Here is a 14,261-nt window from a genome sequence, read left to right on the forward strand (position 1 = left end):
ACAGTGATACAATTCTTACACTTACCACTGTACTTCCAGAATCTCAGGAACAGCTGCTAACAACTAACACTTACCCAGCAGACATCGCGTGCCAGGCCCAGCTATAATTTTGTGTGTACCTCTTCCCTCATTTAATCTTCACAACTCCCTAAGATAGGTGTTAATATTATTTCCATTTTTTAAAAAAAATTTTTTTAACGTTTATTTATTTTTGATACAGAGAGACAGACCATGAACGGGGGAGGGGCAGAGAGAGAGGGAGACACAGAATCGGAAGCAGGCTCCAGGCTCTGAGCCATCAGCCCAGAGCCTGACGCGGGGCTCGAACTCACGGACCGCGAGATCGTGACCTGAGCTGAAGTCGGATGCCCAACCGACTGAGCCACCCAGGCGCCCCATATTATTTCCATTTTAAAGGTAAGGAAACTAAGACCCTGACATTACTTCTGACAAATGTAACTCAGTTGGTTAAGCACCCGACTTCAGCTCAGGTCAGGATCTCACAGCTTGTGAGTTCGAGCCCCGCGTGGGGCTCTGGGCAGTCAGCTCCAAGCCTGGAGCCTGCTTCGGATTCTGGGTCTCCCTCTCTCTCTGCCCCCCCTCCAGTTTGTGTGCTGTCTTTCTCTCAAGAACACAGAAACATTAAAACAAATTTTAAGTTTTCATTACAACTGTTGCAAATTACTACCTTGGAAGATATTCATGATATAATGTCGAGTGGATAAAACAACAGATATAACCACATAAATAATGATCTCAACTATTTTTTGAATGAAGGACATATATAAGTATGTATGAACATGCATATATGAAAAGTAGATATTAACAGTAACTCTATTTGCACATGGAACAGTTTTAATTTTCTTCTTTATAATAATACGTTACCCTAGAATTTTGAGAACTTCCTTTTCCTTAAGTTTGAATGAATTTACCCAACTCACATTATAGTACTATCCAATGCTGTTCACTGCTTAATAAGCATTCACGAATATGCAACAGTTTGATGTTGGTACTATATACTATCTACCTGACATTGCTGACCAAAGAAGACAGGAAACATTGATTTTCTTCAGATACAGTCTCCGAATGTTTAGGAAAAAACTTGTTATCTTCAGCAATCTCCAAAGCCACGTGCTTCCCTATCTTCGATGATTTATACAGCCGAAAGTTTCTATTTCTTGTATAAACTCCTATGTCAAAAGTTAATAAGAATAATTACGAACGCACGTTTTCAGCCATTTGGTTTTATAGTCAGCAAACATTAGATTCCTTTTGTATGGCGTTCTTAGGGAAACCAGTGCTTCCGGTCCAACGTGGCAACGTTGGAAGAGCCTGAACTCACCTCCTCGGGTGAACACCCCAAATCTGTAGCTATATATGGAACAATCTCCTCTGAAAAACAGCCTAAAAACTGGCTAACTGACTCCTTCCGCGTGGAGGAAGGAGTCGGACAGCCCGTCAAGGCAGGTAGGAGAGGCTGAGACAACCTCACCGCAAGCCCCACCCCCACCATTGGGAGGGAATTCAAACCCGGAGCTTCTCCCTGAAAGGCAGAGGAGTCATACCTCACACACCTCACAGCCCAGCGTTTAAGACCTGAGCCTAGGAGATGAGCCCCAGGAACATATGGCTTTGAAGACCAGCCGGGCTGGGGCCTAGGAGACTTGCGGGCCGTGGCGAACTAGGGAAGAAAGACTCCTTCAGGGCCTGCGTGCAGACTCACTCACCCCGGGGCCGAGTGCAGAAGCAGCTCTCCGAAAAGCACCCAGGGTTTATGTGAAAGAGGCTCATTTCCAAACTTTCAAGCGTTGGACTGAGAGATCTTCTTCAGAGATGGAGGTGGCCGGTGCCATCTTCTCTGCTTTGCTAAATCCGGCGGGCGCCATCTTTTCTCCTTCCTCCCCCCCTTTCCAGCGAGTGCCATCTTTGCAAGCCCCTCTGCCCCCCTCCAGCCGGGGGACACAATCTTTGGCCCCCCGCCTGCCGTGCTCCAGACCACCAGTATCTGCGGGGGGGAAAGCGTCTACTCGCATCCGGTGCCGCACTTTTACATCCGCCAAACCGTTTGTCAGGTAACCCCCTTGATCACCTGGCTTCAAAGGCCAGGGAGCCTTGCGTTCCTGGGTCCACAGGACTCTAACAACTGGAGGCACAGTTCTCGGTAGACCACCACTCCCAGGCCACGGCACTGAGAGCAGACCGAAACCCATCCCCAGTTTCTGACAGGCCGATTGCGTGTGCCTGAGGGGCAGGCTTCTGCTGTGGCACACTCCCAGGGGCCTACAGAAGGGCTCTCAGGGAATGGAGTCCAGGGGACCTAATTTTTGCACTCTCCCTCTGCCTCACTCCAGCTCACTGGTATCTTCCAGAAAGGAGCTTATGCCCTTTGCTTGGTGCCCTGATTTTCGCAGTTGCAGCCTGGGGACTCCTCTCTGTCACCTGGCTCTGCTGGCCGGTGGGACTTACCCTCACAGGTCCTACAGAACTGTCACCAATGGAGAAAGGGTTCTTAAGCAGCGGGCGTCCCTAGGGCACAGTGAGGCGACAGACCCAGGAGCTCAGTCAGCTCAGACCCTCTGTACAAGAGCCTGCCAGCTTCTCCTCACAGGAGCCTAACTGAACACACATCCAGGGGCTAATTGGAAACCTTTCCTGAGACCTTGGAGGGTGGGCACCATTCTCCTCCTGGCTTTTGCTGTGTCTCACAGCACCAGCATCTCTCAGAGGGGAGCTTCTGTATGTGTCTGGTGCCCCAGTTTTGACCTCTGGTACCCTGCTTTTCGTGGCCGCCTCCCAGGGCCTAACCCTCGATCACCCGGCCCCGGGGGTCATGGGACTGGAACGGTCAGGGAGCCAGTTCTGAGATGGCGACCACCACCGGCGCACCGCAAAGACAGCGGATTGAAACACCCCCAGCCTTTCTGGGAAAGACGCCTAACTGCTTGTCCCGGAGCTTCAGCCTGAGGGGCAGCCTTCAAGTTTGGCATACATCTAGAAGCTACAGAGCTGCTCGCAAGGAACGTAGCCAGAGGATGCGATCTGTGTACTCTCCTTCTACCTCACAATCGCTCCCCAGGATCTCTCAGAAAGAAGGTTCCATGCTCAACAAGTCCTGATTTTTACAACTGCCACCGTGGGCACCTCCATATGACCTGGCTGTGCTGGTCAGCGGGACTTACGCTTGTAGTCCAATACAACCCGCACATGCTCTCCATTCCTTAAAAGCTGCCGCCATGGGGCATCTGGGTGGCTCAGTAGGTTAAGCATCTGACTCTTGGTTTCAGCTCAGGTCATGGTCTCACGGTTCATGAGTTCCAGCTCCATGTCAGGCTCCAAGCCACCAGTGTGGATTCTCTCTGTCTCCCTCTCTCTGCCCCTACCCCACTCAAGCATTCTCTCTCAAAATAAATAAATAGCCATTAAAAAAAAAAAAAAAAAAGCAAGCAAGCAAGCAAGCTGTTGCCTGAGGGTCTGGCTTCCAATCAGCCTGAATCTAGGTGTTAAATGAGATCCTCCCCTTTGGGACATTAACTGGTCCTGGAACACCCCGAAGTACTGGGAGCTATTAAAAATAAAATTGGCTGCTTGGAAAATTACAAAAGTTTGAGAAACAACCAAGAGCTAGGACAGGGTTGAAGGACAGATTTCATCTCCTTCTCAGGCCAACTCTTCAAGACTCCTAGGGATGCTAGTTCACCCAATGCAGGGAAACAAACAGAGTCAAGCAAAATGAAGAACAAAGGACCAAGTTCCAAACAAAAAAGCAATTTAAAACTCTTTAAAAACCTTTGTGAAATGGAGATAAGGAATTTATCTGATAAAGAATTCAAACTAATGGTCATAAAGATGTTCACCAAATTCGGGAGAAGAATGGATAACACAGTGAGAACGTCAACAAAAAGAAAACAGAAGAAAGTACCCAACAGAAGTCACAGGGCTGAAAATGCAAAAACTGATGTGAAAAATACACTGTGGAGGTTCAACAGCTAACTAGATGAAGCAGGATCAATGAATTCAAAGACAGGATAGAGGAACTCACCCGGCAGAGCAGCAAAAAGAGAAAAGAATGAAATAAAGTGAAGACAGCTTAAGAGGCTTAGAAGACAACACCAAGCAGGCCAACGTTCACATTAAATGAATCCCAGAAGGAGAAAGGGCCAGAAAACTTATTTGAAGAAATAGTAACTAAAAACTTCAATAACCTGGGTAAGGAAAGACCTACAGATCCAGGAAGGACAGCGAGTTCTAAATGAAATAAATGCAGAGACCCCACACTAAGACACATTATAAAATGTCAGAAGTTAAAAAAAAAAAAAAAAAAAAAAAGAGAGAGAGAACCTTAAAGGCAACAAGAAAAAACAAACAAACAAAAAGAAAAAAAACCTTGTTACATACAAGGAAAACCCCATGTGACTATGAGCACATTTTTCAGCAGAAATGCTACAGGCCAGAAGAACATATTCAAAGTGTACATGATGCTCATGGGTTGGAAGAATAAATATTGTTTAAATGTCAATACTACCCAAAGCTATCTACACATTCAATGCAATCCCAATCAAAATTGCACCAGCATTCTTGAAGCTAGAACAAGCAATCCTAAAATTCATATGGAACCACAAAAGGCCCCAAATAGCCAAAGTAATTTTGAAGAAGAAGACCAAAGCAGGAGGCATCACAATCCCAGACTTTAGCCTTTACTACAAAGCTGTCATCATCAAGACAGCATGGTATTGGCATAAAAACAGACACATAGACCAATGGAATAGAATAGAAACCCCAGAACTAGACCCACAAACGTATGGCCAACTCATCTTTGACAAAGCAGGAAAGAATATCCAATGGAAAAAAGACAGTCTCTTTAACAAATGGTGCTGGGAGAACTGGACAGCAACATGCAGAAGAATGAAACTAGACCACTTTCTTACACCATTCACAAAAACAAACTCAAAATGGATAAAGGACCTGAATGTGAGACAGGAAACCATCAAAACACTAGAGGAGAAAGCAGGAAAAGACCTCTCTGACCTCAGCCACAGCAATTTCCTACTCGACACATCCCCAAAGGCAAGGGAATTAAAAGCAAAAATGAACTACTGGGACCTCATGAAGACAAAAAGCTTCTGCACAGCAAAGGAAACAAAACTAAAAGGCAACCAACGGAATGGGAGAAGATATTTGCAAATGACCTATCAGACAAAGGGCTAGTATCCAAAATCTATAAAGAGCTCACCAAACTCCACACCCAAAAACCAAATAATCCAGTGAAGAAATGGGCAGAAAACATGAATAGACACTTCTCTAAAGAAGACATCCAGATGGCCAACAGGCACATGAAAAGATGCTCAACATTGCTCCTCATCAGGGAAATACAAATCAAAACCACACTCAGATATCACCTCACGCCAGTCAGAGTGGCCAAAATGAACAAACCAGGAGACTATAGATGCTGGTGAGGATGTGGAGAAACGGGAGCCCTCTTGCACTGCTGGTGGGAATGCAAACTGGTGCAGCCACTCTGGAAAATAGTATGGAGGTTCCTCAAAAAATTAAAAATAGACCTACCCTATGACCCAGCAGTAGCACTGCTAGGAATTTACCCAAGGGATACAGGAGTGCTGATGCAGAGGGGCACTTGTACCCCAATGTTTACAGCAGCACTCTCAACAATAGCCAAATTGTGGAAAAAGCCTAAATGTCCATCAACTGATGAATGGATAAGGAAATTGTGGTTTATATACACAATGGAGTACTACGTGGCAAAGAGAAAGAATGAAATATGGCCCTTTGTAGCAACGTGGATGGAACTGAAGAGTCTTATACTAAGTGAAATAAGCCATACAGAGAAAGACAGATACCATATGTTTTCACTCTTATGTGGATCCTGAGAAACTTAACAGAAACCCATGGGGGAGGGGAAGGAAAAAAAGAAAAGAAAACAAAGAGGTTAGAGTGGGAGAGAGAGTCAAAGCATAAGAGACTCTTTAAAAACTGAGAACAAACTGAGAGTTGATGGGGGGTGGGAGGGAAGGGAGGGTAGGTGAAGGGCATTGAAGAGGGCATCTTTTGGGATGAGCACTGGGTGTTGTATGGAAACTAATTTGACAATAAATTTCATATAATATAAAAAAAAAAGTGCACGTGACATGCAAAACGTAAAACATGGGAGGCAAGAGTAAAAATGTTCAGCTTTGGAATGCATTCACACGCGGGCGCCTGGGTGGCTCAGTCAGCGAAGCGGTCAACTCTTGATTTCAGCTCAGGTCACAGCTTCATCTCACAGTTTGTGGGATGGAGCCCCAGTACAGCCCTGTACTGATAATGTAGAGCCTGCTTAGGATTCTTCCTTTCCCTCTCTCTCTGCCTCACACACACACACACACACACACACACACACACACACACACGCTCTCCCTCAAAATAAATAAATAAAACTAAAAAAAAAAAAAGAATGGGTTCACACTTAAGTTGTTATAAACTTGAAATAGATTATTATAAATATAAGCTGTTATAGGTAATCCTCACAGTAACCACAAAACAAACACCTCTAGCAGATACACAAAAGCTAACGAGAAAGGAAGCATACTACTAAAAATGTCATCAAACCACAAAGGAAGAAAGCAAGAGAAGTAGAAAGAAAAAGAACTAAAAAACAGCCAGAAAACAATGAACAAAATGGCTATAAGTACGTACCTATCGATAATTATTTTAAATGGATGAAATTTACCAATCAAAAGAGTATCTGAAAGGACAAAAGAAAACAACGGCCATCTATACGGTCCCTAGAAGAGACTCATTTCAGACATACGGACACAGACTGAAAGTGAAGGAATGGATGGAAAAAGATGTGGCATGCAAGTGGAAGCCAAAAGCTGGGGTAGCCATACTTATGTCAGACAAAACACAAAGACTTCAATACAAAGACTGCATAAGAGACAAAGAAAGGCATTACGTAACGATAAAAGGGTCAATACAAAAAGAGGATATAACATTTACAAATATTTAGGCACCAATGCAGAAGCACCTAAAAAATAGAAATCAAAGATTAACAGACCTCAAGGGAGAAATAGAAATATAACAGCAGGGGACTTTAGTACCCCACTTATACCCATGGATAGATCATCCCGACAGAAAATCAATGATAAGAAAACATCAACCTTCAATGACATGTTAGACCAGATGGGAATAACAATATATATAGAACATTCCATTCAAAAGTAACAGAATACATTCTTCTCAAGTACATAGGGAACATTCTCCAGAACAGATCACATGATAGGCTACAAAATAAGTCCTAATAAATTTAAGATTGAAATCACATTGAGCATCTTTTTTGACCACCATACTGTGAAATTAGAAATCAATTATAAGAAGAAAATTGGAAAATTTACAAACATATGGAGGGTAAACAACATGCTACTGAAAAAGAAGAAATCAAAAGACCTTGAGCCAAATTAAAAAAAAAATAAAACAAATCTAAACCTATGAGATGCAGCAAACAGCAATTCTGAGAGAGAAGTTTACAATGACAAATACCTACATCAAGAAAAAAGAAAAATCTCAAACACCTTTATTTCTCAAGAAACTAGGAAAGGAACAGCAAATAAACCTAAAGTTAGTAGAAGAAAGGAAATAATAAAGATCAAAGCAGAACTAAATGAAATGGAGACTTTAAAAAAACAACAGGAAAAAAAAAAATCAATGAAAGCAAGAGGTGGTTGTTTTAAAAGATAAATGAAATGGACAAACCTTTAGCTAGACTCACCAAGGAAAGAGAGGACTAAAACAAGATCAGAAATGAAAGTGATTCATCACATTACAAGTGATACTGCAGAAATACAAAGGATCATAACAAACTACTATGAGAAATTACACTCCAACAAATCGGGAAACCTGGGAGAAATGCACAACTTCCCAGAAACATAACCTTCCAGGGCGCCTGTGTGGCTCAGTCGGTTAAGTGTCCAACTTTGGGTCAGGTCATGATCTCAGCTTCTGGGTTTGAGCCCCGCGTCAGGCTCTGTGCTGACAGCTTAGAGTCTGGAGCCTGCTTCAGATCCTGTGTCTCTTTCTCTCTCTGCCCTTCCCCAACTCATGCTCGTGCTCGCGCTCTCTCTCTCTCTCTCTCAAAAATAAACATTAAAAAAATAAAAACTTAAAAAAAATATATAACCTTCCAAGGATGAATCATGAATCGAAAATAGCCTGATGACTAGTAAGGAGAGTGAATCAGTAAACAAAAACCTCCCAACAAACAAAAGCCCAGGAATAGATTGATTTAAAGGTAAATTCTACCAAACATTTAAAGAATAATATGTTCCCCTTCTCAAATTATTCCCAAAAATAGACACTTCAAACTCACTTTACACAGCCAGCATTACCATGACACCAAAAATAAACAGGGGCACAAGAAAGAAAATTACAGGTCAATATCCCTGATGAACACAGATATAAAAGTCATCAAGAAAATAACTAAATCAATAAGAAAACAAAGTAACAGCAAACCAAATTCAACAATACAGGTATCTCCCCACTTTCTGAAAGTTCACATTACAACACTTTGCTTTTATGAAAGACCTGTATTACTACCGGTTTTCACTACCTGTAAGATTCCAAAGAGGATTTCCACTCTTATGGAAAAAGCTATTATCATACTAATGTAGGTCTTTCATAAAAGCAGAGTGACTTCATAAAAACCAAATGATCATCTTGCTCTTTCCGCCACCTTGGAACCTGTGGAGTCTGGCTGGGAGCAGGACTCCTAAAAAGACAAATACGTCTAGAAGACTGTGATCCAAAGCCATTTTTGCTGTCTGTAAGCGAGGTCTCCGGAACCAGAGGGTCTCTGGAACACAGCTCTTCTTAAAAGTGAAGGTGTTTATGCTCTAGATGAAATGAATTCTATCCAGGCTTATGTGTACAAAGCAAAGAACAACACGATGACTCCTGGTGGCAAACTGAACAAAACCAGAGTAATCTCGAGAAAAGTAACATGCTCATGGACACACACGGCAGCATATGGCTCGTGGCAAATTCCAAAGCAACCTTCCTAGTAAAGTCATTGGCCACAGAATACATGTGATGCCCTACCCCTCAAGGATTTAAACTTACTGAAAAGTAAATAGGTAAAGGTGTAGATTTCTCTTGTAAAACAAACAAGCAAAACAAAACAAAAAAAAAGACAATCTCAATAGATACAGAAAAAGCATCTGACAAAATTCAACATCACTTATGATAAAATACTCAAAGTATTTTATACCTATGATAAAAACTCTCAACAAAATGGGTATACAGGAAACGTACTTCAACATAATAAAGTCTATTTACGACACACCCATAGTTATCCCACTCGGTGGTGAAAAGCTGAAAGCTTTTCCTCTAAAATCAGGAATAAGAACATCCACTCTCATCACTTTTACCAACATGGTATTAGATGTCCTAGCCAGAGCAAGTAGGCAAGAAAAGGAATAAAAGGCATCCAAATTGGAAAGGAAGAAGTGAAACTGTCACTATTTGCAGATGTGTATGTATAGAAACATATTATGTAGAATATTCCAAAAACTCCACCAAAAAAATTGTTACAACTATTATCAGTCAAGTTGCAGGACACAAAATCAACCGTATAGCAATCTGCTGCATTTCTGTACAACCACTAACAAACTATCGGGAAAAGAAATTGAGAAACAATCCCATTAAAAAAAGAAAAAAAAGAAACAATCCCATTTATAATTGCATTGGAAAGAGTAAAATACCCAGGAATAAATGTAACCCAGGAGGTGAAAGACTTGTACTCTGAAAAGTATAAAACACTCATGAAAACAGTTGAAGATGACACAAAGAAACGGAAAGATATTCCAGGCTCACGGACTGGACGAATACTGTTAAGATGTCCATAATACCTGGGGCAATTTACGATTTGGTGCCGACCCTATCAAAATTTCAGTGACACTGTTCACAGACCTGAACACAGAATTCTAAAATTTGAATGGAACTACAAGAGATCCCGAATGGCCAAAGCAACGCAGGCAGAGAACAAACCTGGAGGCAGCATGTTTCCTGATTTCAAAGTATATCACACTGCCATACTTATCGAAACAGTATGATATCAGCAATAAAAACAGGCACAGAAATCAATGGAACACAACAGAAAGCAAGAAAATAAAGCCATGTATGTATTTGCAGCAAAGGAGCCAAGAATATACAATAGAGAAAGAACAGTCTCTCCAATAAAATGAGATGGGCAACTGGGAAGCCACATGCAAAATAATAAAACTGTACTACTTTCGCACATCATATCCATAAATTAATTTGAAATGAATTACAGACGTGAATATAAGACCTGAAACCATAAAAGTCTTAGAAAACCGGTGGTTTTGGATCTTGGCGACGGTGTGGTTTGTTTTTATTTGTTTTTGTTTTTTATTTTACAGAGAAACAGAGAACTCGAGCAGGACAGAGGGGCAGAGGAGGAGAGAGAGAAAGAGAGGGGGAGAGAGAGAAAGAGCGAGAGAATGTATCTTAAGCAGGCTGTATGCTCAGCACAGAGCCCAGCGTGGGACTCAATCCCACAACCCTGGGATCATGACCTGAGCCAAAATCAAGAGTCGGACGTTCAACTGACTGAGCCACCCACCCAGGCACCCCAGCGATGGTGTTTTAAATTTGACACCAACAGCAAAGGCAACAAAAGCAAAAATAAATAAGCAGGACTACATCAAAGTAAAAAGTTTCTGCAGAGAAAGAAAACCATTAACAAAAGTAAGGTTACATGCTGAATGGGAAAAAATACTTGCAAATTATAGATCTGATTAGATGTTACTAGCCAAGATATATAAAGAACTCCTACAACTCAAGAGAAAAAGGAAACCTAATTAAAAAGTGGGCAGACAGGCTTCTCGAAAAGAGAGAAGACCCAAATAGATAAAATCACAAATGAAAATGGATTTATTACAACCAGTCCCTCAGAAATACAAGCAATTATCAGGGAATACTATGAAAAATTATATGCCAACAAACTGGACAACCTGGAAGAAATGGATAAATTCCTAAACACCCACACACTACCAAAACTCAAATGAGAAGAAACAGAAAATTTGAACAGACCCATAACTAGTGAAGAAATTGAAACAGTTATCAAGAATCTCCCAACAAGTAAGAGTCCTGGACCAGATGGCTTCCCTGAGGAATTCTACCAGACATTTAAAGCAGAGTTAATACCTATCCTTCTCAAGCTGTTCCAAAAAGTAGAAATGGAAGGAAAACTTCCGGACTCATTCTATAAAGCCAGCATTACTTTGATTCCCAAACCAGAGACCCAGCAAAAAGAGAGAACTACAAGCCAATATCCCTGATGAATATGAATGCAAAAATTCTCAACAGGATACTAGCAAATCTAATTCAACAGCATATAAAAAGAATTATTCACCATGATCAAGTGGGATTCATTCCCAGGCTGCAAGGCTGGTTCAGTATTCACAAATCAATGTAATACATCACATTAACAAAAGAAAAGAACCATATGATCCTGTCAATAGATGCAGAAAAAAGCATTTGACAAAATACAGCATCCTTTCTTAATAAAAACCCTCAAGAAAGTCAGGATAGAAGGAACATACTTAAACACCATAAAAGCAGGGGCGCCTGGGTGGCTCAGTCGGTTGAGTGGCCGACTTCGGCTCAGGTCATGATCTCACGGTCCGTGAGTTCGAGCCCCTCGTCGGGCTCTGTGCTGACAGCTCGGAGCCTGGAGCCTATTTCGGATTCTGTGTCTCCCTCTCTCTGACCCTCCCCCGTTCATGCTCTGTCTGTCTCTGTCTCAAAAATAAATAAACGTTAAAAAAAAAAAAAAAAATGAGGGTGAAAAAAAAATCACTTTCATGTCAACAAAAATAAAAATGAGAATAAGAATTATTTTCTACCAGCTGTAAACAAAATAAAATCAATGTATAAATTAAAATAAAGTAGAGTTGGCCTGGAAGAATGCCACATCCAGAAACAGAAATCGAATTCTGTTCAATTTGTGGGTAACCCTCCTATTGTAAATAAATAGAAAACCTGGGGAAATCCATTAGGAAAAAAAAGTTTGAGACTACTGAAGACCTGCTAAGGCAGTGAGGTTTTCTAGTGCCAAAATCTCAAAGAAGGGAGACATCAAAAAATCAAGCACTGCTCTCTCTCCGCTATGGAAGGCTACAATGAGAAGACAGGGATCCATACACCAGGAACAGGACCTTCACCAGAAGCCACCCACACTGGTACCCCAATCTTGCTACTGTGAGAAATAAATGTTTGTTGTTTAAGCAAAAAAAAAAAAAAAAAAAAAAAAAAAAAAAAAAAAAAAAAAAAAAATCAAATATCTAGAATAAATCTAAGATGTACAAGTTCTCTATTCAGAAAATTATAAAACACTGAGAGAAATTAGAGAACATCGATGTTAGTGGAATGACAAACCACGCTCATGAATCGGAACACTAAATATTGTAAAAATGTCAATGTTGATCAATAGACTCAATGCAAACTAAATCAAAATTCTAGGGGGCGCCTGGGTGGCGCAGTCGGTTAAGCGTCCGACTTCAGCCAGGTCACGATCTCGCGGTCCGTGAGTTCGAGCCCCGCGTCAGGCTCTGGGCTGATGGCTCGGAGCCTGGAGCCTGTTTCCGATTCTGTGTCTCCCTCTCTCTCTCTGCCCCTCCCCCGTTCATGCTCTGTCTCTCTCTGTCCCAAAAATAAAAAAAAAAAAAATTCTAGCTCTGCGTGTGTGTGTGTGCGCACGCGCGCACGTAACCTGATAGAGTGATTTTAAAATTTAAATGGAAGTGCAAACGGTCAAGAACAGCCAAGAAATTTCAAAGAACAAAGATGGTGGACTTACTCTACTGGATAGCAAGACTTTTTAAGAAGGCACATTAAGGGGCACCTGGGTGGTTCAGGCAGTTGAGCATCCATCTGACTTTTGATTTTGGCTCACGTCATGATCCCAGGGTTGTGGGATCGAGCTCCACATCAGGCTCTGCGCTGAGCATGCAGCCTGCTTAAGATTCTCGCTCTCCTCCTCTCCTCCACTAGCATACACTCTCTAATAAAAAAATTTTTTTAATTAAAAAAAAAATAAATAAAAAAGCAACATGAAGATAGTAGTGGTACTGGCACAAAAATAGATCAATACAACAATGGAGCAGGACATAATCCAGAAGAAGACCAGACACAGATAGACGCTTGACTTATGACAAAGATGTCCTTTTAGGTAAAGGACGGTTATTTCAACAAAGAGTGTTGAGACAAACAGATGTTCATACAGGAAGAAAAAACACAATCTTGACTCCTCCTCACACGATAAGCAAAAATCCATTCCAAGTGAATTGTAGATCTAAGCATAAAAGGTAAAAATATAAGTCTTCTAGAAGGTAACTAGGAGCATATCTTCATAACTGGAGATGGCAAAAGATTTAACAAGATACAAGAAGCACTAAGAGGAAAACATTTGATAAATCAGACTACCACTATTTAAAGGTACTTTTGTTCATCAAAGACACCAATAAGAGAGTGAAAAGGCAAGGCATAAGTACTATGATTCCAATAATAAGAATTTCAGGGGTGCCTGGGTGGCTCAGTCAGTTAAGCATCTGACTCTTGATTTTGGCTCAGGTCATGATCTCACAGTTCGTGAGTTCGAGCCCCCACTCACAGGATTCTTTCCCTGCCCCTCTCTCTCTGCCCCTCCCCTATCGAGCGTGTTCTCGCCCTCAAAATAAATAAGCATTTTTTTAAAAAGTTCGGAAATAGGCAAAACTAATCTACAGTGTTAGAGGATGGATTACTGGTTACCTGTGGGGAGGAGGAAGGGTACTTCCTAGAAGAAACCTAGAGGAGGTTCTGGAATCCCAGTAACCTTCTATTTCTTGCCTAGGGTGGTGTGGTGACAAGGGTATGTTCATTTGGTGATAATCCATTGACCTGGGCACTCACCAATCACTCGTGGCTCTGAATGTTATACTTCAATAAAAAAGTTTCCTCAAAAGCTTACTATTACATCTCTGACCTTTCAAAAGATGCCTTAAGGAATGTCCTCTTTGCTGCATCAATAATTCTAGGCACAGGCCTGAAATATTTCTTTCAAGCAGATCACAGAAAATTCCTTGCTAGTTCAGGAAACTAACTTTTAAGGCTGCCACAAACTGGGGTATTCTGTTTGTGTCTTTTCCTGGGGTAGAGGTGGAGCACAGAGATCAGCTATGCCGCACCCCCACCCCCCACCCCCGCCCCGA

General features: G+C 41.7%; 1 protein-coding gene across 4 annotated transcripts in view; it reads right to left on the reverse strand.

Annotated features, from left to right (window-relative positions):
* Positions 1–14,261, reverse strand: part of PRIMPOL (primase and DNA directed polymerase) — a 52,426-nt gene that overhangs the window by 12,119 nt on the left and 26,046 nt on the right. For all 4 annotated transcript variants that reach the window (XM_049632568.1, XM_049632567.1, XM_049632565.1 and 1 more), the window contains one exon: positions 1,028–1,190. In XM_049632568.1, coding sequence (XP_049488525.1) covers positions 1,028–1,190 — 163 coding nt within the window. The remainder of the gene's footprint in view (positions 1–1,027; positions 1,191–14,261) is intronic.

This window comes from Panthera uncia, chromosome B1 (genome assembly GCF_023721935.1).
Source record: "Panthera uncia isolate 11264 chromosome B1, Puncia_PCG_1.0, whole genome shotgun sequence".
Lineage (NCBI taxonomy): Eukaryota > Metazoa > Chordata > Mammalia > Carnivora > Felidae > Panthera > Panthera uncia.